General features: G+C 48.6%; 1 protein-coding gene across 2 annotated transcripts; it reads left to right on the forward strand.

Annotated features, from left to right (window-relative positions):
- The first annotated feature begins 7,831 nt into the window (after nt 1-7,831).
- SFTPD (surfactant protein D) lies at nt 7,832-23,792 on the forward strand. Of its 2 annotated transcripts, none has more exons than XM_032311892.1 (8): nt 7,832-7,943; nt 9,826-10,027; nt 18,134-18,250; nt 18,473-18,589; nt 18,887-19,003; nt 19,417-19,533; nt 20,129-20,212; nt 23,138-23,792. In XM_032311892.1, exons 2-8 carry the CDS (start codon nt 9,829-9,831, stop codon nt 23,512-23,514), a joined length of 1,128 nt encoding a protein of 375 aa, XP_032167783.1. In that variant the 5' UTR covers nt 7,832-7,943; nt 9,826-9,828; the 3' UTR covers nt 23,515-23,792. The 2 variants fall into 2 exon arrangements, with proteins under 2 accessions (XP_032167783.1, XP_032167784.1); XM_032311893.1 differs by having other exon boundaries at nt 23,141-23,792.
- The last annotated feature ends 3,549 nt before the right edge of the window (nt 23,793-27,341 follow it).

The following is a 27,341-nucleotide window of genomic DNA, read 5'->3' on the forward strand; positions in this document are numbered from 1 at the left end:
TCACTTTCACTGCTCTTCGGCACCTGTCGTTTTCATGAGTGGCTCTCTTTTCCTTTGTCGATAGCCTGTGTGGTCTTATTATCACAGCTTTGTTTCCACTTGTGTTTTCTTTCTTTCTTTCTTTCTTTCTTCCTTCCTTCCTTCCTTCCTTCCTTCCTTTCTTTTCTTTCTTTCTTCCTTAGTAGGCTCCACACCCAGCATGGAGCCCAATGCAGGGCTTGAACTCACAATCTTGAGATGGAGACCAGAGCTGAGATCAAGAGTGGGACGCTTAGCCAACCCAAACACTCAGGTGCCCCTTCTCCCACTCATTTTGCTGCTTTAGCTCATTTCTGTCTTTTCGTGTGCTCAGAAAACTTTCCAGTTATAATTTCCTTTCAATTCTCTCAATTCTTTGCCTCTCTTTTCTTTTCTTCTTTTTTTTTTTTTAAAGATTTTATTTATTTATTTGACAGACAGAGATCACAGGTACGCGGAGAGTCAGGCAGAGAGAGATGGGGGGGAAGCAGGCTCCCCGATGAGCAGAGAGGCAGATGCAGGGCTCGATCCCAGGACCCTGAGATGGTGACCTGAGCTGAAGGGGGAGGCTCAACCTACTGAGCCACCCAGGTGCCCCTACCTCTCTTTTCTTTAAGGCCTTTGCATTCATTTAATTCATCACTGGGATGCGGTCTTGTCTAGTTTTTCCATTTATTCTGTTTCCTTTACCACCTCTTCTTTTATTGTTGCTTGTCTGTCTCTTCGTCATCTAGTCATTTGGCTTGGTGACCTTTACAGCTCACAGTTTTTCACATTTCTCTCTTTCTTTTACATTTCCTTTCTACTCTCTACTTTGATGTCATCTCCCTTTACGATTTTATAATGTGATATATCATCTCTTATTTTGTTTTGTTGATTTTTCATACCTTTGTAGTGCTTTTTACATTTTATTCTTCCTCTCCTCCTCTCGTTTATTTACCTTGCAATCTGTTTATGTATGACTTAATTCTAGCCTTTTTATTTCCCTCAAATATATGTTTTCTTCTTATTTATCATTTACTATATTTTTTTCCCTAAACTTCTCTCTCTCTCTCTCAAAAGATTTTACTTATTTATTTGAGAGAGAGAAAGAGCTCACCAGCAAGGAGAGTGGCAGGTAGAGGGAGAGGGAGAAGCAGGCTCCCTGCTGAGCAGAGAGCCTGATACAGGGTTCGATCCCAGGACCCCAGGATCATGACCTGAGCCGAAGGCAGAGGCTTAACCCACTGAACCACACAGGCATCCCTCTCTTTTTTTTTTTTCTTTAAGATTTTATTTTATTTTAAGATTTTATTTATTTATTTGACAGAGATCACAAGTAGGCAGAGATGCAGGCAGAGAGAGAGAGAGGGAAGCAGACTCCCTGCTGAGCCGAGAGCCTGATGTGGGACTCGATCCCAGGACCCTGAGACCATGACCTGAGCTGAAGGCAGCGGCTTAATCCACTGAGCCACATAGGCGCCCCTAAGATTTTATTTTTAAGTAAGCTCTACACCCAGCACGGGGCTCAAACTCACAACCCCAAGATCAAAAGTCACATGCTCTACCAAATGGGCCAGCCAGGCGTCCCTTATATGCCTCCTTTCAAGCACACTGCCTTCATCAGCCCAGGACTCTAGGAATGTGTGTGTACATCTACACATTAATACACAGTCTGTTCCCTCAAACCCATTCCCCAAATCCTCTTCTTTCTTGCATAGTCATTTACAGGTTTGTGCTTAGTATGCATGAATTGTTGGGTGATGTTCTGTTCTGATTCTGATCTTGGCACCCAGTGCTATTTTTTTCAGATCTCTGCATGTTAATGATTTAAATCTAAATGATTCTGAGTAACTTTTGCTTTTTTTTTTTTCATTTTCCTCATTCACATTTATATCCACCTTATATCTTAATTGGTGAATACTTTTGTATGTTTCCCCATAAAGCTGTCTGTGCTATTTATCATCAGGCAAAAAGCTGAGGTGTCAGAGGGCATTTACATGTTCAATTCAATAACGTTTCCAAATTATACTCTGGCATTAACATACTTGTTTACCACATCACCAATAGTGTCTGGCATTTTCTATTCTCCTACATCTTCACCAGCCCTTGAGATGATCCGGTTGATATCTTTAGTCAGCATCATGGTGAAGTACAGCATCTTCCTGGTCCTCTGATATGCATTTTTGTAATTGCTAGTGAAGTCAAGTGTATTTTCAAAGGCTATCTAACTGTTGGGTATCCCCTTCTGTGAATTATTGTTCCAGAAATTGTCCAAATGTCTTTTGGGGTCCCTGTCTTTCTCTTGTGGTTTTTAAGGAGGTTTTGATGTATATAAGAAACATGCATAACACATTTCCAGTTATATACATTGCAAATATTATCTCTGACTATGTCTCCTGTTTTTTGTTTTCTGTTGCATAACTTTATTGGATTTGGTGTGGGATATATTACATGCATGTATACATACATGTACATTTAAAATACATATAAATGTGTTATATATGTGTATATACATCTATATACACACTAATAAATTCCAGATGAAATCAAGCTAATTGTTACTAAATGATTAATAAAAATCTTGAAAGCAAACTTTTTTTTTGGTAAAGATTTTATTTATTTATTTATTTGATAGAGATCACAAGTAGGCAGAGAGGCAGGCCGAGAGAGAGGAAGGGAAACAAACTCCCCGCTGAGCAGAGAGCCCGATGCGGGGCTCGATCCCAGGGCTCTGGGATCATGACCCGAGCTGAAGGCAGAGGCTTAACCCACTGAGCCACCCAGGCGCCCCTTGAAAGCAAATCTTAAAAGTTGGAGGACAATTTTCTTATCTTAAAATAAACAGAAGAAGCACCAAAGGACAAAATAATTTTGTGTATGGTAAATTAGATTCCTCACTAAATTAGAAAAAACATAGGACCACAACTCAATGGCAACATACAACTTGAGAAACATTTACTGACTACCTAAAATTTAATGTCAGCCAAAAGAAGCATGTGCAGATCATTAAGAATCCCACTTTGAATTAATAACTTAACAAAAGATGCAAGGTAGATCATCAAGTTTATTTTAAATGTTCAACATATTACAAAATTAATCAAGTCAAAATTACAACAGCAAGGTGATGTTAATTTCTTTCTCCAAAACTGGTGAAGATGATTAAAATTATTACATTTTTGCTGGTTTTGTTAACGATAGTTAGATATGACAATTTGTTAGAGATGAAGATTTATTTTGGTATAACTTTTCTGGAAATAATTTGGCAGTTATTTCCTATTGTACATAAAGCTCTGTTCCTAAAGAGCAGAGAGGTATTTCTAGGAAGAAAAATGTGGAAGTAACAAATATGAAAATGCTTTCAGAAATTGTTAAATATTAGAATACAATGAATAATATTATTAAATATTATGGTAATTAAAATTATGCTCACAAAACACTGTGGCTTACATGGTAAATGCTTATGTTATGTTATCAGTTGCAAACATGATGCCATATTCTGTATACATTATCAATCCTTTAAAAATTATAATGTAAAAAACCTCAGTAAAGCATATCAAATGTGTAGCTAAGTGTGTTTATCTCTACATGTTTATGATTATGGATATTTTAAAACATTGCATTATAATGCTTTTCCCCAAATTTCTGCAATTATAAGTCTTCTAAAGACACTTCTGTCTTTTAAGCATAACATACTTAACACTATCTTCAACCATGAATTTTGCTTTTCTCTGTAGCCTACTTTCTTGAGGAAGCAAGTGAAATTGTGTGATACTTACAGATGAAATTCTTTCTATTTTATAATCTGTCTCTGTAGTAATCTCATAAATACCAAAAAGAAGATTTCACTATGTTCCATATAGTGTTTCAAGATCTGGGGTAGTTTTTTCTTTTGCCCCCAGTAGAATTTTCCAGTGTTATTTTATTTTCTGTGTACCAAATGATTTTATCAATTGATTTCTTTTTCTTTTTAAAGATTTTTTTTTTTTTTTAATTTGTCAGAGAGAGAGAGAGAGCGTGAACACAGGCAGACAGAATGGCAGGCAGAGGCAGAGGGAGAAGCAGACTCCCTGCCGAGCAAGGAGCCCGATGTGGGACTCGATCCCAGGACGCTGGGACCATGACCTGAGCCGAAGGCAGCTGCTTAACCAACTGAGCCACCCAGGCGTCCCTATCAATTGATTTCTAATTCTACTTCTCCGTACTGGGCTTCTTGGTATTTGAGCTTTGCTGCGCATTGTTTCTAATTCTAACAAAGACACAAAAGATGTTTTTGAGTAAGGGGATTTTTTAAAAAATAAAGATTCTATTTATTTATTTGACAGACAGAGATCACAAGTAGGCAGAGAGGCAGGCAGAGAGAGGAAGAGAGGCAGGCTCCCTGCTGGGCAGAGAGCCTGATGCAGGGCTCAATCCCAGGACTCCGGGATCATGACCTGAGCCGAAGGCAGTCGTCCAACCAACTGAGCCACCCAGGCGTCCCGAAAGCATATATTTTTTTAAAAGATCTTATTTATTTGAGAGAGAGAGAGAGAAAGAGAGAGCATGAGTTGGCAGGACGGGCAGAGGGAAAGGGAGAAGCAGACTCCCCACTGATCAGGAAGCCTGACGTGGGGCTCGATTCCAGGACCTGGAGCCAAAGGCAGATGCTTTAACCAACTGAGCCACTCACGTGCCCCAAAGAAGGCATAATCTTTAATTTCACATTACAGATGAGGAAATTTAGGCTTACAGAGACTGAGTAAATTGACTGAATAATATTGCCAGGTCATGACAACTGACTATACTCTTAGTCTCTGCTCCATCACTGAAAATGTCATATACATAAGGAGACAAATTATACACCTGGACCCATTAAACATAAGGAATAAAAAAAAAAGCAGTAAAGTAATAGCATAATTCCAGAAAATAGATTACTTGTACAAGCCCTGAAGATGAATTACTCAACTTTTTAGATTTAGGATTATTTGAGGTTTTCACTTCTGAGTCAGTTATGTTGCTGTGAAACAAGAAACAAGTTCTCCTATTTCAACAATGAGAAAGCACAGAATTCCAAAGAATAAATATTTGCAGTCATTAACAATTGGTTACTTCGGTTCTCTTTTGGAGTCCAGTTCCTCTTTGAAAAATATTAGTAAATTCTTTTTCAATGCTTTTTGTGTGTTTGTTTCTTTTTTTAAATTTAAATTCAATTAACATATAATGTTATTTGTTTCAGAGGTAGAGGTCAGTGATTCCAGTCTTATGTAACACCCAGTGCTCATTACGTCACGTGCCCTCCTTAATGTCCATCACCCAGTTTCCACATCCTCCCACTTACCTTCCCTCCAGCAATCCTTAGTTTGTTTCCTATGCTTAAGAGTCTCTTATGGTTTCTCTTTCTCTCTGATTTCATCTTGTTTTACTTTAAGCTCTCTCTCCCTATGATCATGTTTTGTTTCTTAAATTCCACATATCAGTGAGATTATATGGTAATTGTCTTTCTCTGATTGACATATTTCACTTAGCATAACATAACATTGTTGCAAATGACAAAATGTCTTTTTTTTTTTTGGCTGAGTCATATTCCATTGTATGTGTACACAACATCTTCTTTATCTATTCATCTGCCAATGGCTCTTTCCATAGTTTGGCTGTTGTGGACATTGCTGCTATAAACATTTGGGTGCATGTGCCCCTTCAGGTCACTACATTTGTAGCTTTAGGGTAAATACCCAGTAGTGTGATTGCTGGGTCATAGGGTAGCTCTATTTTCAACGTTTTGAGGAACCTCCATACTGTTTTCCAGAGTGGCTGCACCAGCTTGCATTCCCACTGACAGTGTAAGAGGGTTCCTCTTTCTCCGAATCCTCGGCAACATCTATCATTTCCAAAATTGTTAATTTTAGCCATTCTGACTGGGATGAGCTGGTATCTCACTGTGGTTTTGATTTGCATTTTCCCAACAATTTGTGACGTTGAGCATCTTTTCATGTGCTTGTTGGCCATCTGTACTTCATCTTTGGAAAAATGTCTATTCAGATCCTCTGCCCATTTTTTAATTGGATTGTTGGGGTTTTTTGTTAGTGAGTTGTAGGAGTTCTTTATTTATTTTGGATATTAACCCCTTATTTGGATACATCATATACAAATATCCTTTCCCATTCAGTCAGTTGTCTTAATTTTGTTGATGGTTTCTCTCTCTATGCAGAAGCTTTTTAGTTTGATGTAGTCCTGATTGTTGATTTTTGCTTTTGTTGCCCTTGATTTGGAGTCAAATCACAACAATAACAGCAACCAAAACCTAGAGCTGAAGAATACACTAGCCGATCTGAAAAATTCAAGAGAGATTCAACAAAAGACTTGACCAAGCAGAGGAATAGATCAGTGAACTTGAAGGTGGAGCTTTTGAAATTAGCCAGTCAGAGAAGGAAAAAAAAAGTGAAATAAGCCTCCAGGGTTTATGGGACATCATCAAAAGAAATAATATATGCGTTGGGGGAATCCCAGAAGGGGAAGAGACATAGGGGAAAAAAGTCTATTTAAAGAAATAATGATGAAAAACTTCCCAAATTTGGGGAGAGAAATAGGAGAAATGTGAATATCCTAGAATGAGGAGGGCTGTGTGTTAATGATGAAAGAGTTCTGTCATTAGGGGCACAGGTGGCCCTACTACGGATCCTGCTTCCAAAAAAAAAAATGCCATAAGGGAAACAGAAGACCTTTGCCTATGAATTGAGTCATTTTAGATTCTACAATATACAAGGGGATCCCACAGGGAACATCAAAGTACAGGAAGGAGTTGGCACCATCAATGCAATGGCAAAAGGAGAAGCTTGGAGACACAGGTCCCCTGGTACGTGGAACTAGGCAGAAAATAAGTTGCAAGAGATAAAGCCACAAGAATCTAGAAGCAAGCAGAGATTGCCTTTTTTTTTTCTTTAAGATTTTATTTATTTATTTGACAGACAGAGATCACGAGTAGGCAGTGAGGCAGGCAGAGAGAGAGGAAGGGAAGCAGGCTCCCCGCTGAGCAGAGAGCCCGATGTGGGGCTCAATCCCAGGACCCTGGGATTATGACCTGAGCTGAAGGCAGAGGCTTTTACCCACTGAGTCACCCAGGTGCCCCAGAGATTGCCTTTGATAGCAAAGGCAAGAGGGTGGGCAACTGTCTTACAGTGATTGGAAGTTAGATTCCCCTTGGGGAGGACTGCAGCGGCATATCATCTGCTCAGGGGTCCAAACCAGTCACCTGAGTAATGCACAGGGCAAACTTCAGCTAAAAAGGTGGGAGATGAGGGCAAGGAAGTTAAGGGAAAGCCAGCCCATAAAAGGCAAGAAGGGGTCTCTCTGAGATCTAAAGCAGGAAGTAAAAGACGACCCGCCATGTGGCAGTTCCCCCAGCCACTGCCCCCCCACCCCCAGGCTGCAGCCTTTACAGTTCCTCCACTTGCCCCGCCCCTGCCCGGATATGCCAAGGAGCTCCCTGCTCTTTCCCAATATCTGGGCAGTAATGTTGAGGTGAAGGAGGAAGAGAAGTGGGCACAGCAGGTTCTGGACCTTGGAATTGGCGGATGCAGGTCGCACTGGCAAGAGGGTAGATCATTGTGCAACTTGCCAGTTTTCTCTGGAGCTCAGATTTTTGGACATCTGTAAAATACAGACACTGATGATGCCGTATCACTCACGTGGGGCTTCAGGGGGTTCCTGGTGAGATCACAGCCTGAGAGTGCTCTATATACTCTAGGGAGATACACGTGTATTGTTATGAATGTCAGTGGCAGGTTTCCAGAAACCAGGTGGAGGTGAGAGTGAGTCAACAAGGAAGAAATTGCCCCACTTGGTGGGAAGAGCTCTTAGCAGAACGGGGCTGGGCTGCTCAGGTTACGAGACAGGCATAAATAGCCGGTGCCTGCCAAGGAAAGCCTAGTTGCCCTGGAGATCCTGGAGGCCCAGAAGAAGTAACTGTGAGTGTTTCTGTCCTTTCCCGCCTTTTGGTTTTCCCAATGCCTGGCGAATATCTGCTTGCCTATATGGCTGGCTGCTTTATCCCACTGGGGCTGTGGAGGCAGGGTCTTGGATGCTGTTCTGGTCTAGAAGGTGTGATGCGTGGGGGGCAGAGTGGGGTAGTGAGGGGTGTTCTTCTGCCCCTCACTGCTCCCTAAGTTCTCTGGGCTGGGGGAGGGTGGATCACTTGGCTGACATCCAGTCGGACCCCAGACACCACTGTCTGGAAGCCCCAGTGGAAAAAGCAATTTCAACTTCTGTCTTAGTTCCACCCCATTGCTGATTTCCTCAGGAAGAAGGGTCGTAGAGGAGAAAAACAGAGCAGGCCTTCCGGGGCCCGGGTTCTAAGCCCATCCACGTACCCGCTGCCTGTGGGACATGGACATTCATGCTTCTCTCTTAGACTCAAATGTTTACTTTAAAAAATAGACTTACTGGACTAGGTCACTAATTTTCCAACCAATTTTCAGAGGAGTCATTTTTCTCAATAAAATCTGAATCTGAAAGCTTGGCATGAACACTCTGGGTCGAGGCGCCTGTGGCTCGGCTCACGCCCCCTGTCGCCCCCGCTAAAATGCCTCTTCTGAATCATAAGTCTGAAAACCTGTGAGTGAGCTCTCTCTGAGGCCCCTTCCTGCTACTGTGGACCGTGCGGCCTTCTGCGGCATCTTGAGCAGCCGGGAAGAACACCTGTTGCTTTCTGTTCTTCCCCAGATTTGGAGTGCAGAGCCCCAGAGCCGAGGTAACTGCAGACCAGAGGCCGATGCCCTTGTTCCAACCTGGGTCCTTGGGCGTTCATGCCTGAGCTTCTGTCACAAGGCCTGGTGACCCCCTCCTCCTTTGCACATGTCCCTCGGGCTTTGTTCCGAGCCTCTGCCACTCCCACAGGCTCTTTCCCTGCTCATAACATTACAGTTTCTGTCTGAGAGAGGTAAAAGCCCAGGATTGCAGGTGACTCAGGTCCTGTACCCTCCCAAGTCTCACTTAGTCCCCAGGTCCCAGTCAGGGGGTAACTGGATGCCCCATGGGACATCTGCTGTTTCTTATCCCCTAACTAGCCTTCCCTAGACTGTACCCATCTCACACATCCCCTTCCGCCATGAGGACTTTCTTTCAAATTCTCTTAGGTTACCCAAGCAGAATGCAACTTGTCCCAGGGCCTCTCCAGCTGCTAATTTAGTATCTCTGAGAACTTTCACCCGAGTTCTCTATGGGAATTTCCTTACGGAGACAGTGTCTCATCCAGGGATGGCAAATCACCTGGAAAACAAGCAACCATGTACACTCCTGTGCTCAGGATAGACATCACTAAGCATCCAGGATTCTGACTCCTTTTTAGAACAGCACTGCTGATGACACAAATGCTAGTCCATCCAAGAAAGCAAATGAGAAGAAATGGGTTTGTCTGGTCAGAGCTAAGCCATCCACCTTAATAGTAGGCAGGGAGAAGGAGGTTCAGCAAGGGGAAAGGTCCTTTCTAGAACTACCCAGTGAATCTTTCGCTATGGGACATATGGCTTCAGTGAGGAATTCTACATCCTAGCCCCTGTGCCAATGGCAGTGTCCAAGGGAAGACCTGAGAAAGGACAACATGGGGCATGTGATAGGTGGATACTGCAGTCAACCCATGTCCTGGGTTCCGTCTGGGTAACTCATGCTCTCCCAGGCCAGACCAAATGCTCACCTGGGCCTTACATGGCTTTGGAAGCCCTGTTGTTCTCAGCTCCATAGGACAGGGGGAGGTAGAAATGTGCTTCTCCTGACTTTCAGGAGCTGGACCAAGCCCTAACCTATGTCCTAGGACCAAGAGCATATCCTTTCTCTTTCTGTTCATCTGCCTAGGCCATGCTTCTCCTCCCTCTCTCCGTGCTGATGCTGCTCACACGGCCCCTGAGCTCCCTGGGAGCAGAAATGAAGACCTATTCCCAGAGAACAGCGGCCAGCACCTGCACCCTGGTCATGTGTAGCCCCATGGAGAATGGCCTGCCCGGTCGTGATGGACGGGATGGGAGAGAGGGCCCCCGGGGCGAGAAGGGGGATCCAGGTAGAGCTGGGGCCATGGGTTCGTCCTGGTGGAAAGGGGTGGGCATTGGAATTGTAACCAGCCGGGAACGTTGGATGCGCCGCTGAGGAAGGCTCAGAGGCAGACTTCTTCCTCCCCAGGGGTGGGTTTCCCTAAGACGTTTGGTCTTTCTAAAACACTGCGTTACCAGTCGAAAACTGACCAGCTGTTCTGAGCCCCAGGTGCCTCCCTCCACGACCAGCTGCCCTGACTCCTCCCCTGGAGTCTTCTGAGTCCTCTCATCCCAAGAATGAGGAAATAGTGGGGACCTGGAATTTGTGGCTCTCCAGAACCTGGTCCCAGGGATTAACAGTTTTTTGTCCAGATTAAATGGTGTCTGTGCGGGGTGTGAAATATTTTTAATACTGCATGGAGAATGGGAAAGAAGAAGGTTCTGTGGCCCCAGACTCAGGTCTGATCGGAAGGATTTGCCCTAGTACATTACAGAGAAAATGGAAGGAAGCTCACATTTCTTTGTCCAGCCTTGTGCTCGGGCATTCCCTGAGTAATTCATTTAACCCTACCAAACATTTCACAAGGAACTCTATTTGGCTGAGAACACTGTGATGCAGAAAGGCCAAATGACACCCATTGTGATGGGGGAAAGACACGGGTTTGTGCATCAAACAGATCTGGGCTACAGAGCTAGCTCCATTTCCACAGCAGGGACCCAGCCCGGGACAAGCCAGTGTCCCCAAGTCTCAGTTTGCTCATCTATAAGTGGGAATAATATCAACTGCATAATGACAACTGAGCCAAGGCTTCGCTTTTTATTAAGTTCTCAGAATCAAGGTGCATCTTCCTGCTGGACCGGTCAGGTGAATTCTCATGAGGTTCCCAAAGGTACTGATTATTAAGGGAATTATCCAAGAAGTACTTCCCTCTAGGGGAGGATCTGGGTCTTGGTGGCAAGGTGTCAGAGTTCAGTGAACCAGTAACTAGGACAAGGGACCCGCAGGCGCTGGGCTAGGGCAATGGTGGGATCCACGGAGGTCTTTATCTTTCAGGAGTTTGCATTTTGGTTGGAGAGGAGGGAAACTAACAACATTTAAGCTGGAAAGAATGGATAACATTCCCAAACTTTGTAGGGTAAGGGATGAGTGAGTATCTCTGTGTATCTGTCCATCCTTTGCAGACAAAGTTCCTCCCAGCATGAATGATCTGGTGCTTGGGGAAGGCCCCCTGGAAGGGAACTTAGAAGAAGGTGTCAGCATCTTAGAGAATCCCCGCCAGCTGGAGATTCTCCAGCTGGAGAATCCCTCTCCAGCTCTCAGAGGGGCCCTGAATTAAATCCTAGAGAGCCCTTTTCTATGGTCACCCTGTGACCCTGCAGCATCCAGTGTGTCTGAGCTCTCTCCGTTTTGTGCAGATGCCTTCCCTTCCCACCCTACCCCTGGCCCCCATGCACATTCCGAGCGAGCCTGGCCTCGGGTCGGTGCTTGGAGAGAGAACTGTACCCAGCTGGGCCAGGAGACTAGGCTGCAGTCTGGCTCTTGGACTGCAGACACACTAGACACTCAACCACGATGGGTCTGAGAATTTCCTAGAGAGCTTGGAGCACCTCCGAATCCCGACCCAAGTTCATCTGGCTGGGGCCAGTGTCTGCACTTAAGACCATGTCCCCTGCAGATGCTGATGCACAGGGTTCCAGATAGGCCAGAGAGAAGAAAGCCTTGAGCAGAGGTGGAGCGTGGAGTAGGGTCACTGTGCTAATGCCTCGGGCATATCATAAAGGGTCATTAAGACCCCACCCTGTTTGGGGGGCTGTATTTCCAGGGACAGTCCCCTTATTCCTCAGCATCTCCAAGATCCCTGCCCAGAAGGATTCAGCAAGAGAGTCCCTCCATGGGCATGCATCTCCCTCGAAATAAAGCCACACACCCCTCTGCAGCCCACAAGGACGTTCTGCCCTGCCTACTCCTCTGACCTTGCCTCCTTCTACTCTGGCCACTGGCTCCTGGCAGATCCCTAACCACACTCGCCACCCCCAGCCCTTCTCCCATCTACTCGGGACCCTCTCACTGCTCTCCCTGTGGGTCACTCACCTTCCTCCCGACTTTCCTCACAGACCACCTTCTCCATGAGTCTGTCCCTGACCACCCTACTCGGAAGACACCATGCCCCCTTCCGACACTCTCTGTGTTTTATTTTTCCTCTGTGGCACTTATTCTGATCTAATAAACCCTAGGTTTATTACCTAGGTTTATTATAAACCCTAGGTTTATCTAACTAGGTTTATTAAACCTATCTAACTAGATGTTTATTATAAACCCTAGGCTTATCTAATAAACCTAGGTTTATTACCGAGGTGGTACATTTTAACTTTTAGGATCTGTTTCTCTGCAGTTGGGATTAAGCTCCATGAAGAAGGGATCTGATTTTGTTCTGCTTCTCTCCCCGGCACTGAGGATGCTGTCTCGTGCACAGTAGCAGTTTCAGCGAGTACTTGTGGAATGAAGGGAGGTGAAATGCAGGGGGAGGAGGGGCCTGCTGCGGTGAAGACCGGCCACATTGCTGGTCCATAAAGCTTCACTTCAGTCTGCACTAAGGGACAGGGATGGCCTTTGGGGGGACACTAGGATGCAAAATTAGTGTTTTTTTTCTTTAAAGACTTTATTTATTTGAGAGAAAGAGAGAGCACGAGAGAGCACAAGCAGCGGGGGAGGAAAAGAGAGAGAAGCAGGTTCTCCACTGAACAGGGAGCCCCACATGGGGCTCGATCCCAGGACCTTGAGAGCATGACTTGAGCTGAAGATAGACGCTTAAAGACTAAGCCACCCAGGTGCCACATAATTAGTGTTTTTGGAGGCATGGGTGCTTGCTGTTGAAGAGGGTGTCCCCTCTCCTGGCCTCTAGGGCTTGTGCATGATGGATGGGACACCTCCACCACTCCTTTTACCGGCCACCAGCCCAGCCAGGGAGGAGCCCAAGACGGGCTCGGCCTAGGGGCAGGACATCTCCACCCCAGCACAGGGCCCTGCTGAGTATGGGACATGGGGCCCAAGCTGTAACTCTCTATGCTTCCATTGCATTCCCAGTGAGGATCGTAACCATGCCGAGCACAGAGCTTCTCAGCCACCCACCCCAGGCACCAGCTGTCCGCCACCGGCTCGCTCTGGCCCAGGCAGTCCCGGTCCCTCCTCCCTTGGGAGCACAGTTTCCAAGTCGGAAATGTCACCTTCCCTCTACAAGTCTCTCTAAGTCCTCCTTGCCCTGAAGTTCCATTTCTTCCTCTAGGAAGAGAGCTCTGGGCACGTGTGTGTGCTGGGGTTGGGGTGATGATGAGACGGGAAAAGGGACATCTTGTGAATTGTCTTCCTCACTCCTGACCTGTGCCTCACATTTGAAAATCCTATTACAAATCCCGTGCAGACAGGGACCTGGTGCTAATATTTGCATGTTGCCCAGTGCCAAGCCTATGGTGTTCTTCCACCGATGGTTTCTTAGTGAGCAAGTAACTGAATGAATGAGTCAGCACCACCTGTCAGGTGTCATTTCTTTTTGCATGTGAATGTAGACAGTGGCTTTAGTCACAACAACCCAAATGCCAGGTGACAGGTGAATGGACGAACAAGACGTGTTCTGTCCACACAGTGGGACACTGGTCAGCCATACAATGGACTGAAGCCCTGAGACATGCTGCCACCTGGATGGCCCTCAAGGACATCACTCTAAGTTAAAAAAAGCCAGACGTCGAAGGTCATAGGTTGTGGGAATCCATGAATACGGAATGTCCAAAGTAGGAAATAGAGACAGAAAGCAGACCAGTGATGTCCAGGGGCTGGGAGGAGGGGGCGTGGGGGGATGATGGCTTAGTGGCTATGGTTTTTTTTTTTGAGGGGTGATGAAATGATTTTGAACTCAGTAGAGGAGGTAGTCACAGACCACTGCCACGGAACTGTGTGCTTGGAAAAGGTTAATGTGATAGGAATTTCGCCTCAGTAAAAAAATAAAAAAATAAATAACCAAATGAACAGAATTAAGAGTGTAAAACTCTTAGATAAGTCAACTACTCCCGTCAGTCTTCTGGAGGTAAATCTTGAGTAACGTCAGGACTAGACAGCCTTTCCAGAGTAACACGTCTTTCTAAGAATAGGCTTGATCATTTTTCCAATACAAAAATAATTTCTGCCACTGAAGAAACGAGAAGAAAGTTAACATTACCTCGTGTCACGAGGAAGGAATGACTGGTCCCAGTTCTGTATGTGCTTCTCCTGTGTCTTTTCCTGCTTGTGCACGTGCCCTACACACGCATAAATGCGCTCGTTAACAGGATCTCGCTGCACATACTGATAACACAGGTAACAGTCTGATCTCTTTTCTAAAGTTTCAAGAGCATATTCCATTGCTTTTGCCTTTTTTAATTGAGGTGTAAATGACATATAACATTGCCTTTGTTTCCGATGCATGACATGATGATTCAATATTTGCATGTATGGTGAGATGATCACCGAAGAAGTCTCATCTGCGTCCGTCACCATGCATAGTACATACAATTTCTTTGTTATTGTGATGAGAACTTTTAAGATCTACTCCCTGACTTGTGGTAAACTTCAGAGAAATTGCCACAATAGCTCATGTATCAGCAATCTTTCTTGTTATTCTGTGGGGATAATAACAGGACCCCATGGGCATATGATTATTTAAACAGAAAAAAAAAAAAGGATGTGATTCCTCAGTGATTATATAACTCTGTCAGCACCTTGACCAATTCTATGTGGCTGGGGTAACAAAAATTGCTCCTTTAAAGCCAGAGTGTACCCCACTGCATGGGGTTAACTAAGGGCTTACAGAGAAAATGGGTGATCCAATTTTTTTTTAAAGATTTTTTATTTATTTGACAGAGAGAGATCACAACTAGGCAGAGAGGCAGGCAGAGAGAGAGAGAGAGAGGGAGGGAGGAGGAAGCAGGCTGCCTGCCTAGCAGAGAGCCCGATGCGGGACTCGATCCCAGGACCCTAACCCTGAGATCATGACCTGAGCTGAAGGCAGAGGCTTAACCCACTGAGCCACCCAGGAACCCCTGGGTGATCCTACTTTCTTGATGACTTGATTGGATAATGTACTTGGGGATGCCCTTATCTCCTGTGACAAGCCTTCTCCCACTTGCCAGGGATTCCTTACAATTAGGATATAGTTAAGTCTAGACCTTGAACAAAAAGAACTTCTTGATGGTTTTTTTTTTTTTTTAGATTTTATTTATTTATTTATTTGACAGAGAGAGACCACAAGTAGGCAGAGAGGCAGGCAGAGAGAGAGGAGGAAGCAGGCTCCCTGCTTGAGCAGAGAGCCCGATGCGGGACTCGATCCCAGGACCCTGAGATCATGACCTGAGCCGAAGGCAGTGGCTCAACCCACTGAGCCACCCAGGCGCCCCTTCTTTTTTTTTTTTTTTTTTTTTTTAAAGATTTTATTTATTTATTTGACAGACAGAGATCACAAGTAGGCAGAGAGGCAGGCAGGCAGAGAGAGAGAGGAGGAAGCAGGCCCTCCGCGGAGCAGAGAGCCCGATGCGGGGCTCGATCCCAGGACCCTGGGATCATGACCTGAGCCGAAGGCAGAGGCTTAACCCACTGAGCCACCCAGGCGCCCCCAAGCGCCCCTTCTTGATGGTTTTATCTCATAGTTGTTTATCCTAGAAACCACCTCTGTTGATATACAATTGCAAGCGAAGGCTTTATTTAGCCAAACATACAACATACGACAGTCCTCCTGGGAAAAAGAGCCTCAAAACTCACTATGGGACTTCCAGGACTTACATAGGACTGCAATATAAAATAAGCAAAACATTATACTTGCTCACCAGGACTCCAAGTGCTACTTCCCAGGCGCTGATACACTCAGCCAAGCATTAAGTGAAGTCAGAGAGGGACTTTTCCAGAACCGTGCCACTATTAACTGCCTGCTGTTGCTACACCATTTGGGGTACGAGGAATTTCCTCACATGTTGTTTTAATATTTCAGTTAATTCCTGCAAGGTGTCCCTATTGATAGGGGATATTTGTGATCCATTAAATAAGATCAAGATATCCACTCATTTATGACAAAATTGGTAATTGGGGATCTTAGCCAAGGGATGTGATCAAAATTCTGGGCCTAATTCTTATTTTATGTTCATCCTTTTGCATGTGCTGATGCAGGTACCAATTGCTGCCCATCAGGACCCCTGGGAGCCATCCCGCGGGCCCCCGGACCAAACCCTGGATAGATTCTAACTGTGGCACAGCCCACCGCCTCATTTCAGCTGGAAGCAGCCAGAGTGGCCATCGTCCCACTCCCTGATGGCAGTAAGGGTTACTATTCCAGGAGGAGGAATGAGTAAGGGACAGGCAGGGCTAGTTAGGGAGAAATTAGATAGGGGGCTATGTGATCAGACTCACAGAAATCCCCAAAATGTGGGGGTTTGGGGAAACCAGAGATAAGGGAACAAACCAGACCACCCTTCCCTGAGCATGTGGGGTGGGTGTCTTTTTTTAAGATAATCACTTGTGACCAACAAAAATAACCAGACCTTAATAAAGAAGTAAGCCATTGAAGGTATGGCTAGTCCATGGCTAGTCACTAGTCCTGCTCAACGGTGATAGAGAGGTTAAAAGGATTTAAGTTCCCTGGTTAGCTTTCTAGAAAAGATCAACCCTAAAGGCACTCAGGGACAGCCCTGTTGGGATCCCTCTCATTCCTGAGAGCTTTTTACTGTATCCTTGCTTAATAAACTTCTATCGCTTTACACACACACACACACGCACACGTGAAAAGAAAGGAGAGAAAAGAAAAAGAAAAGAAAAGAAAAGAAAAAAAATACCTACTCTCCGAGCAACTTTCACATATGCAATCCTGTATTCTTTTTTTTTTTTTTAAGATTTTATTTATTTATTTGACAGACATATCACAAGTAGGCAGAGAGGCGGGCAGAGAGAGAGGGAAGCAGGCTCCCCGCCGAGCAGACAGCCCGATGCAGGGCTCGATCCCAGGACCCTGAGATCATGACCCAAGCCAAAGGCACTGAGCCACCCAGGTGCCCCACGATCCTTTATTCTTAAGTCTAGTGGCCATGCAGCACATGACATCCCCAGAACCTATTTTATAACTGGACATTAGAATCTTTTGACCCCTGCGAGCCATTCTGCCCACTTCCCAACCCCACCTCTGGCAACCATCAATCTGTCCTCTGCATCTATGAGTTTATTGTTTTCATTTGTTTGTTGGCTTATCTGTTTGGATTCCATATATAAATGGGATCATATGGTATTTGTCTTTCTGTCTGACTTATTTCATCTAGCATAATGTCCCCAAAGTCCATCCATGTTGTTGCAAATGACAAGATTTTGTTCTTTTTTTGTGGCTGAAGAATATTCCATCTCATATATACACACCTGCATTTTCTCCATCCATTCATCCATCGATGGACACATAGGCTCTAAGCTCTCTCCATGTCTTGGCTACTGTAAACAATGCTGCAGTGAACATGGCAGTGCTGATCTTTTTGAATTAGTATTCTTGTTTCCTTTAGATAAATACCCAGAAGGGGAATTGACGGGTCATATAGTAATTCTTTTAATTTTTTGAGAAACATTCGTTCTGTTTCCCACAGTGGCTGCACCGATTTATGTTCCCACCAACAGTGCACAAGGGCTCCCTTTTCTCCACATCTGGGCCAACACTCGTTATCTCTCGTCTTTTCTGATCATAACCTTTCCAACAGGTGTGAGGTGCTATCTCATTAAGGCTTTGATTTGCAGTTCCCTGGTAATGAATGCCAGGTGTCCTTTCTGATAGCAACTTGGGTTCTGGGAAGGGGAGAACAAGGAGTCCATGATCAAGGGTAAATGCTGACAGATTGCCTGCTGTAAATACTTTGGACAAGCCAAGTCATGTGGGTCTTGGTTTGAACCTGCAGCCAACTCTGGCAAGCCTGTTTTCTCACCTGTAAGATGCCCATTTCCTGGATTACCACAGGACCAAGAGTGTGGAGATAGAACATCTACACACTATAGAATCTTGAAGGCATGCAGGGGGCCTGATGGTACACGCCGCTGATTCCTCCTGGGCCCACGGCCAGGTTTATACCCATCTCTTCTGCCACTACAGGTTTACCAGGAGCTGTAGGGAGAGCCGGGACGCCTGGCCCAGCTGGCCCAGTTGGGCCCAAAGGGGACAATGGCTCTGCTGGAGAGCCTGGACCAAAGGGAGACTCCGGACCGTCTGGTGAGCAGCTGGGCATGGAATGCGGCAGTCTGCAGGAGCTGCCTCCCCTGGGATGGGCTGGTAGACGTGCACAGATCCTATCCCGGGAAGAAGGAGGAAGGTTGCTGGAAGGTGGCACTGGGTTCTTTCAGGGAAGACTGGAATTGCTGCTGCTCTTGCCTTCATGTGCTCCCACCTCCAACAAGATTTAGTGTCACTGACTAGCCTGGTGCTTTCCCCCAGGACCTCCAGGACCTCGAGGTGTGCCTGGTTCAGCGGGCAGAGAGGGTCCGTCAGGGAAACAGGGGAGCGTAGGACCTCAAGGCCCACCTGGCCCAAAAGGAGAGGCCGGGCCCAAAGGTAGGTGGTTGGTATATAGGTGGTCTGGGAGGGAGAAGGGAGGAGTTCGGTGGCATTCCGGGACAAGCTTGGAATGCCAGAGGGTCAGCGCTGGGTAGACTGCATCGTTGTGGCCCCTTCCCACTGCCCCACCCTCCCATTCCCACACTGATGGCATCTTCCTGGTCGCCTCCATGGAGGAAGCCCAGTAAGGAACAGCTTGTCCCCAGTTCTCTCCCTCGTCCTGGAGCGGTGGGTGAAAACTCCTCTACTGATCACATTCTCAGCAGCATTTGTCCCAACTGGTTCCTTCCTCAGGAGAAGTGGGTGTGGCAGGCAAGCCGGGCTCTGCGGGGACACGAGGCCCCACGGGTGTTAAAGGAGAGAGAGGGGCCCCCGGTGAGCGAGGAGCCCCCGGGAATGCTGGGGCGGCAGGTGAGTGATGGAAGGAGCTAGGGCCGGGCTCCAGTTCCCTTGTGCCCCCTGGGGCTGTTGATGACCACCCCCCCCCCCAACTTATCACATCAGAGCTGACATGACTGGGCTGGGTGGGGGTGGAGTGGGGAGCGCAGAGATCTATGTCCAAGGAGGGTGACTGCTGGGCTCTGGGAGCTGTGTGCATCCAGGGAGAATGACACTTGAGCAACAGGGCTAGTCTGGGCGCCAGAGGGGTGCGTCATTTGTTGATGGGACAGTCAGTGTATGGAGGGAGGGCATGGCTGGGTTCTGGGAAGAGTCCATACAGGGGAAGGGGGGCCATAGGCTAGTTGGACGGTCCATGTCCTGGGAGGCTGAAAATTCTGGAGAATGTGTACAGCGCTCACTCAGCTCTTTTTCTGTGATCCCAGGACCCCCTGGAGCCATGGGTCCGCCGGGACCTCCAGGTACCAAAGGACCCCCAGGACTGAAGGGGGACAGAGGTGCTCCTGGGGACAAAGGCGCAAAGGGAGAGAGTGGGATTCAGGGTAAGGTGGTATCTGTTGGATTTGGGATTCCCACGGGGTGGGGGCAGGGGAGGGAGGTGGTGGTTTTTCTATCAGGATAGCTTATCCTCTCGGACTTCGCCGCATTAATCATGGGGAGTGGTGGGAAGCAGGAAAGCTAGCTGGCATGAAGGCAGGAGAATTAGGCTCTGGTTCTACACTTACTTCCTGAGGGCAACGCTGAGCGGTTTTCCATCTGATCACGGGGGAAAGCATATCCTGCTTCCCAATTCAAAGGATAGCTCAGAGTATCAAATAACCCAATGGATGGGAAATATTCCCATGCCCTCAAAACGAGGTGCGATGGTATCCCCAGAATTTGGAGTTCAAATGTCATGCGGACATTTGAACACATTAGTGTCCGTAAGGTGCAGGGACCTGCTTATGGGACAGTTTGTTCATAGCAGAACCACGGGAAATCAGGGGGCAACAGGGGCCAGTTATGTCAGCAGATGTGGGCTTCTGAGGACACACCCCCAGGATGTGCCTGCAGCTGGTCACCCTTCCCGGAGGCCTAGGTTCTGGGCTGATCCCAGACTCTGTTGGGCTTACCTTCCCTCGGCCTCTTTCTTCGCAGACATCACTGCTCTGAGGCAGCAGGTGGAGGCCTTGCGTGGACAGGTACAGCACCTCCAGAACACCTTCTCTCAGTACAGGAAAGGTAAGTTCCTGGGCCTGAATGGAACCAGACACTGAGACTAGGCGCCTGACGTGTCTGGGCCTTGCTTTGGCATTGGCTGGGCTTGGGTCTAGGATTGGAATGGGTTGGGGCCATATTTAGGGCTCAACCTGGCTCTGGGGTGGGGTCTGGGGCAGAGAATAGGACTGGGACAGAGCATACTCCGGGGTCTGCAAGTGGATACAAGAGACAGTTAAGAGGATGTGGCCATATCACCAGTTCAACAGGGTGACCGAAGTAGGATGGACGTTATCAGTTGCCATGATGCCCCCCAGCATCACAGCCATCTGTGACCTGGTCAATGCCCTGAACCCTGCTTACCGTATGCCGGTCCCTGTGATAGACTGTGGACACCCAACTTAGGGTGCATTTCTTAGTTCTGTGGGACCCTGTGTGCACGTCCCCAGGGGCGTTGCTTCACGGCCCAAGGCAGCAGAGAATCCAGATGCTGTTCTGAGAGCTGGCGCTGGGATGCTGCCCTTGGGGTTCAAGGCTGGTGGGGGTTTGGCCTTGCCATGTGGCCATCAGGTGCTTCACCTGGACGTGCCTATGGTCCTGGCGGGGGGCTGGCCACCTCTGGGCTCCAGCCAGTGCTCTGCCTGCACCTGTCCGGGTGTTTCAGCCACCCTGGAATGCTGCTGAGTCGGGGCCCCCAGGAACACACACCCCAGTGCCCTGTGCCCTTCAGAACCTCCACATCAGTCCTTGACTGCCCCAGCTCTCATCTGCTCGACCTGACTTCAGCTCTAAGTCTGTATCATTCATCCAATCTCCCTGATCCAAAAAAAAAAAAAGAGAGAGAGAGAGACGTTTTCTGAAGGAGTAAAGCATAAAGGGGCCTGGCTGGGTAAGACACAGGGTCGGCCCCTATGTACCTAAGTAGCAAGGATGAGAGTTTCAGATATTAGGTATGTCTTCCTCCCTCCACAAACATGCACATGTGTTCACTCACTCCCATGCCCACCGCTGCACACAAAGCAGAACATGCCCGCAGGCCCCCGCCATGTGTGTGTACTCATGGCTCAGCCGGCACCGTGACATACATGAGCACGAGCAGAGGCGTGCACGCCTATCTGGATGGTGCCTGCTACCATCCAGATCTGGGCTATGTGCCCAGAGGCAGGAATGCAACGTGAACCCTCACGCGGGCCCCGTGCAGGCCAGCGCCAGGGGCCACCCTGCTCCAATCCATCCTTGGGGAGCATCCGTCCCCTGAGCCCAGGCTGAAGCTACTGAGGAGGGGGGCCCAGGGAGGACAAGGCACAGCCCTCTAGGGAGCCCAGAGGACTTTTATCCCTGAGCCCCAAAGCCAAAGGGATGAGGATGGGATGGACTAGAGAGACGCTTGGTAAGTCAAGTGGGTGATGCTTTTATGAGGTGTACGCCCACTGTAGAAATAAGGAATTAGAAACCCTGAAAAGGGGGGGTTGACTTTCCTTTCCTTTTCTAGACAGCCAGTGCCAGATTGGGGCGAAACACCTGGCTTCAGATCCCCAGACAGAGGCTGTCCCCCAGATCTGGCTTCAGATCCCCAGACAGAGCTGTCCCCCAGATCTGGCTTCAGATCCCCAGACAGAGCTGTCCCCCAGATCTGGCTCCAGATCCCCAGACAGAGGCTGTCCCCCAGATCTGGCTCCAGATCCCCAGACAGAGCTGTCCCCCAGATCTGGCTTCAGACCCCCAGACAGAGCTGTCCCCCAGATCTGGCTTCAGATCCCCAGACAGAGCTGTCCCCCAGATCTGGCTTCAGATCCCCAGACAGAGCTGTCCCCCAGATCTGGCTTCAGATCCCCAGACAGAGGCTGTCCCCCAGATCTGGCTTCAGACCCCCAGACAGAGCTGTCTCCCAGATCTGGCTTCAGACCCCCAGACAGAGCTGTCCCCCAGATCTGGCTTCAGACCTCCAGACAGAGCTGTCTCCCAGATCTGGCTCCAGATCCCCAGACAGAGGCTGTCCCCCAGATCTGGCTCCAGACCCCCAGACAGAGCTGTCCCCCAGATCTGGCTCCAGATCCCCAGACAGAGCTGTCCCCCAGATCTGGCTCCAGATCCCCAGACAGAGGCTGTCCCCCAGATCTGGCTCCAGACCCCCAGACAGAGCTGTCCCCCAGATCTGCCTCCAGACCCCCAGACAGAGCTGTCCCCCAGATCTGCCTCCAGACCCCCAGACAGAGCTGTCCCCCAGATCTGGCTTCAGACCCACAGACAGAGCTGTCCCCCAGATCTGGCTCCAGACCCTCAGACAGAGCTGTCCCAGGGCCGAGTCCCGCCCCCGCCTCGGCTCAGGTGCTTTCATATTCCCACCTGGTACCCCAGGAAGGCCGGTTGGCTGGGGCATCGCCCACATGCGTACCAAGGGGCCAACATGGGGTGCAGTGAGTGCAGAGATGAGCGCATCTCTCAGATGCCCCCGGTTGCCCCCCACCCATCACACGGCAACCCCCAGACACGCTCCTGGGCGGGTTCCGTTTTTCACACTCTCAGAAAGTGCGCCAGCCGCCACACTCCTCTCCCAGGCCGAAGTCGATCCAATCCCCACTGGCCGCAGCACACGACATGGGGTGAAGTAGAAAGGGCATGTTCCGGCTCGAGGGTCCCAGCAAACAAGGTTTAATCCCAACCCTACATTTGGCAGGCCTGTGACCTTGGGCCCCTTACTTAACCTCCCAGACCTCCAGGGTCCTCACCTATAAGTACAGACCACAAGACCTCTCTTAGCATGCACTGTGAAGTCAGGGGTGCTCTGGACCCAAGTGCCTCACTTTTATCCTATCTGGTGCCCTGATACCCCATAGGGGAGGCCTGGGGTCGGCGGGGGGAGCGCCAGTCGGAGCACAAAGTTCTTGGATCCCCTGAGCTCGGGCCAGGTGTTGCCATAACCCCAACCTGGCTCTCCTCTTCTCTTAGTAGACCTTTTTCCCAATGGCCGAGCTGTCGGGGAGAAGATCTTCAAGACAGGAGGTTTTGAAAAGAATTTTGAGGACGCGCAGCTGGTTTGTATGCAGGCCGGGGGACAGATGGCTTCCCCACGCTCTGCAGCCGAGAACGAGGCCGTGCAGCAGCTGGCCACTGCTCACAACAAGGCTGCTTTCCTGAGCATGACCGACATCAAGACAGAGGGCAAGTTCATCTATCCCAGCGGGGAGCCCCTGGCCTATTCCAACTGGGCCCCTGGGGAGCCCAACAACAACGGCGGCTCAGAGAACTGTGTGGAGATCTTCACCAACGGCAAGTGGAATGACAAGTCCTGCGGGGAGCAGCGCCTGGTGGTCTGCGAGTTCTGAGCCGCCGGGGTGCAGGCTGCACAGCGGAGCCTGGCCAGCGAGTGGGGGCCCAGGCCTGTGTGCTGCCAATGCCACGGTCAGATGGGGCCGCCCCTGCTGGCCAGGGCTTCTCCACAGAGCTGTGGGCAGAGGCACGAAGGCAGGTCCGCGCACAATGCCTCTCTCAGAGTCAAACAGCTTTGCACGCGGAAGACCTGTCAGAGGAAGAAGAGGGGGGCTGCTTTCCTGGTTGCAAGGAATAAAATTGGGTCCCCAAGACCTCCCCATGGCAAAGTCCAGTGGCTTCTCCTCGGCTGTTCTCCTCCTCCTCGAGCTGTCAGCCACGTTCGACCAGCTGACCGGCCCTGCCCTTCCCTCTTGCCCCTTGGGGCTTCCAGAGCCGCACTCTTGCTGACTTTCGTCCCAGCCCCATCAGCCACCTTTTCTCCTCCCTCCCGCTTCTTGAGGGCTTCATGGCGCCGTGCTGGCCTCTGCTTTCCCTCCGTTCTCTTCTGGCCTGACTCTCACTCCGGTGGGACTCATTCTGTCCAAGGCTTCCAATTCCTTCTCCTGACGGCTCCCGTATGCATATCCCTGTTGGGGACCTCTCCCTGAACCCCAGGCTCCTCCAGCCAATTCAAGCTGGAGCACCAGGGCTGGTGGGTCTCTTGGTTCAAGGCTGGAGCCCAGGAAGTGGCAGAGGACAGGGGATGACCTGGCAGTGAGTGTCTGCTTTCCCGACTGTATGGCCCCATGCCCAGTAGACTGGGCCTCATCCTTACACAGCCCTGGATCTTTCTCTCTCTCTCTCTTCAGGTCATACGACTGACTTCCTCTTGGTCTACAGGAGGGAGTTCCAGCCACACAATCCTAGATCCATCCACAATCTCGGGCATGGACAGTGTCCAGCCGTGCTCATGTTTATCCCCCCAGCCCGCCCCTGGCCTGGCAATGCCAGGAAGTTTCTTTCCCCACTCCGCCTCAGAGGTGATCTTGTCAAAGTGTCCTCATTTTACAGCTATGGAAACCAGGACGCCGAGCAGGCAGGGTGGCGCCCCAGGCCACAGGCAGGATCAGCACTACAGCTTAGTCCCGTGACAAAGGTCTTCGGACCTCAGAGCTTCGACTTTGGGCCAGTAAATGTTTAGGTCAAAGGCCTCTGTATAAATTTAGTTGATTTTATTGACATGGTAGTCCAAAAACATTTTTTCTTGGTATTTTCTTTTTTTTTCAAATTTAGTTTTTAATTACAGTTAATTAGCATACGGTGTTACATTAGTTTCACGTGTAGAATATAGTGATTCAGCAGTTCAGTACATCACCCTGTGCTCATCAGGAGAAGTACCACAACGAATGTAAACAAGAGATGCCTGGGTGGCTCAGTGGGTTAAGCGTCTGCCTTTGGCTCAGGTCATGATCTCAAGATCCTGGGATCGAGCCCCGCATTGGGCTCCCTGCTCAGCGGGGAGCCTGCTTCTTTCTCTGCCTGCTGCTCCTTTTACTTGTGCTCTCTCTCTCTCTTTGGCATTAAAAAAAAAAAAGAAGAAGAAGTAAATGACACCCATGCTTAAGAAATTGGAATGACACCTGAGGGAAGCACAGGCTCATAGGAGGCGATCCCCTTCCCCTAGACAGAAAGCCAACTGCTCTGTCCCTTATTCCCAGACATCACAAGCTCTGCCCTTTCAGACCCTTCCTCAGTGGGTTTCCCAGTTGGGGCCCAACACTCCTGCAGCCACGTCTCATACATAGGACAGTATGCCTGAAAACAAGGTCTCATCTCCCACCAGCACACGGCTCAGGCTCTGTGCCATGATCTTTCTCCTGTTACTAAAAAAAAAAAAAACAAAAAAACCCAATTCCTGGCAGCTTCAGAAATATAAGTCAGTTCCACAGTAAGAGCAAACAACTTGGCAGCACAGAGGCCACACCAGGACACACTCGCTGAGGAAGCTTAGAAAGGCCTTAGAACCTTAGAAAGGCCTTTCTGGGTTTTTTTAAATTGCAAATAAGAGCAACTAAAATTGAATTTTAAGCGACATAGGAGCATTTCTTCTAAGAACAGAGAGTTCTGAGTTGGCCAAGGAGGACAGGGAGGTGGGAGACAACGTCGTGCTGTCTCCCTGGCTTCTGCATTCCTCTTCCCGCTCTCGCCACTGCCCATGTAGGGGGAAACGTGTGTCCCAGAGATTGCCACACAGAGATGAGAAGCTCTCGCTTGACAGCAATTCAACATGAGTCCGTCTCAGATGCCTGCCTCTGGTCCAATCACCTAAACCTGGAGGGTAGGTCTGCACGGAACAATATGGCCACTGGGATCCATGTAAGGAAATGATGGTTTGGGCAGACCCTCTAAAAAGGATCACTACCCATCCCAACACTCAAGCTGAGGCTATGTCTTGACAAAAGAGAAGGAAAGAGTGCAGCACTATGTGACTCAGTCTGAAGGAAAGAAATTTCCTGTGGTGTTGAAGGCTAGGAATGCCAAGACCCCAGACACTAGAAACAGGCAGCAGATCTACCAGCACCACGAGACCACAGGGTGCTGGTTTGCTCTCCAGCTCTGAGAACAAGCAAGGAGGGTCATTCAGGCTCTGCAGACGCAGCCTGACTCATGCAGAGGACTGAGGCGAGTATTTCAGAGAATTCAGGCCCGAGCCCATTTCTGAGTGTAGAGGCCTCCCTTGCAAGTACTTCTATCATGGGCAAAAGTCAACACAGATCTTAAACCTTACCAGCCCCATCCCAACCATAGCAGCCCTGGTCCCTGGTTTAGTAGCCTAGGTGCCAAGTAAAGCCAGGGCTGTGTGATTCTTGGGTTCTCAGGAGATGTTGTGACCCTCACAGTGCTGGGTGACATCATGGGAGCAGGCTGGGACCCTTCCCCATTTGGATGGGGGACAACCACAGCAGTTTCACAGGGAAGGCTCTGCTCAGTTTAGCAGAAGATTCTCAAGTCACTTCCTGGTTCTCAACCCTCCTGGCGCCAAACTAGCCCACGACCCGCAATGAAGAGCCAGCGGGGAGACCTCTGATGTTTGCTCTTTCAGGATCCTAGCTTCCTTCCGAATTCCCTTGATATAAAAGGGAATCGCTTATGTTGAGGGCATTCTCCATCACTCTTATCTTTTGCAAGTCCCAAGTCTACCCAAGGGTAGAGTGTGCTTGGCTTTTCAAGTCACCCATGTCTTCTATGCAAGAGCAGAGAAACCAGGTTTCTATCAGGAGGAGTAAAATAGGAATTTATATACCAAATATTTGTCCAGGCACTGGATGCAGGGTGGAAATGGTGGGTCCCACCCTCATAGGTGCCGCGGCTCTGCACATCCCTAACATTAGAGGTAAGCCGCAGAGTGTGTTCCAGCAATGGGCAATCGAGATGCTCAACAATTAGAATTACATTAGAATCTCACTGAATCAGAATGAGTGGGCGAGTCTAAAACTCTTTAAGGGGGGAGAATAGGGAAATGTCTCCTTGCACAATCTCCAGGCTCCTCAGACTCTCACTATTGTTCAGGGGAATTGTCTGTGACTGGGGCCTCTCAGTCGTGTTTTGTAGATTCTACCATTTTCCACCAATATTTCAATGAGGGAGGCCTTAGGAAGGCAGGCTTGTGACATGTGTCACCTCTGGGAAGACGCAGATGAGGACCAGGGCACACCCGTCAAGTCTCCTCTTTTCTTCTGCCACTGTGGTCACAGAAGGCATCGGAGGCTAGCCAGTCACTGTACAATCCAGCATTCTGGAAACCTGAGCAGATTCACGGAGCACAGCTGTCCTTGTGCATCCAAGGTGATCACTGTATCCGCTTGGGCTCCAGAGAGATTTGCAGGTTGTTTCGGCAGCA

Source organism: Mustela erminea, chromosome 14, assembly GCF_009829155.1.
Source record: "Mustela erminea isolate mMusErm1 chromosome 14, mMusErm1.Pri, whole genome shotgun sequence".
Lineage (NCBI taxonomy): Eukaryota > Metazoa > Chordata > Mammalia > Carnivora > Mustelidae > Mustela > Mustela erminea.

Coding starts and splice junctions, on each gene's coding strand:
- SFTPD (XM_032311892.1), top strand. CDS start 9,829: ATGCTTCTCCTCCCTCTCTCCGTGCTGATGCTGCTCACACGGCCCCTG. Junction 19,534..20,128: donor GGGAGAGAGTGGGATTCAGG/GTAAGGTGGTAT, acceptor CTTTCTTCGCAG/ACATCACTGCTCTGAGGCAG. Junction 20,213..23,137: donor CTTCTCTCAGTACAGGAAAG/GTAAGTTCCTGG, acceptor CTCTTCTCTTAG/TAGACCTTTTTCCCAATGGC.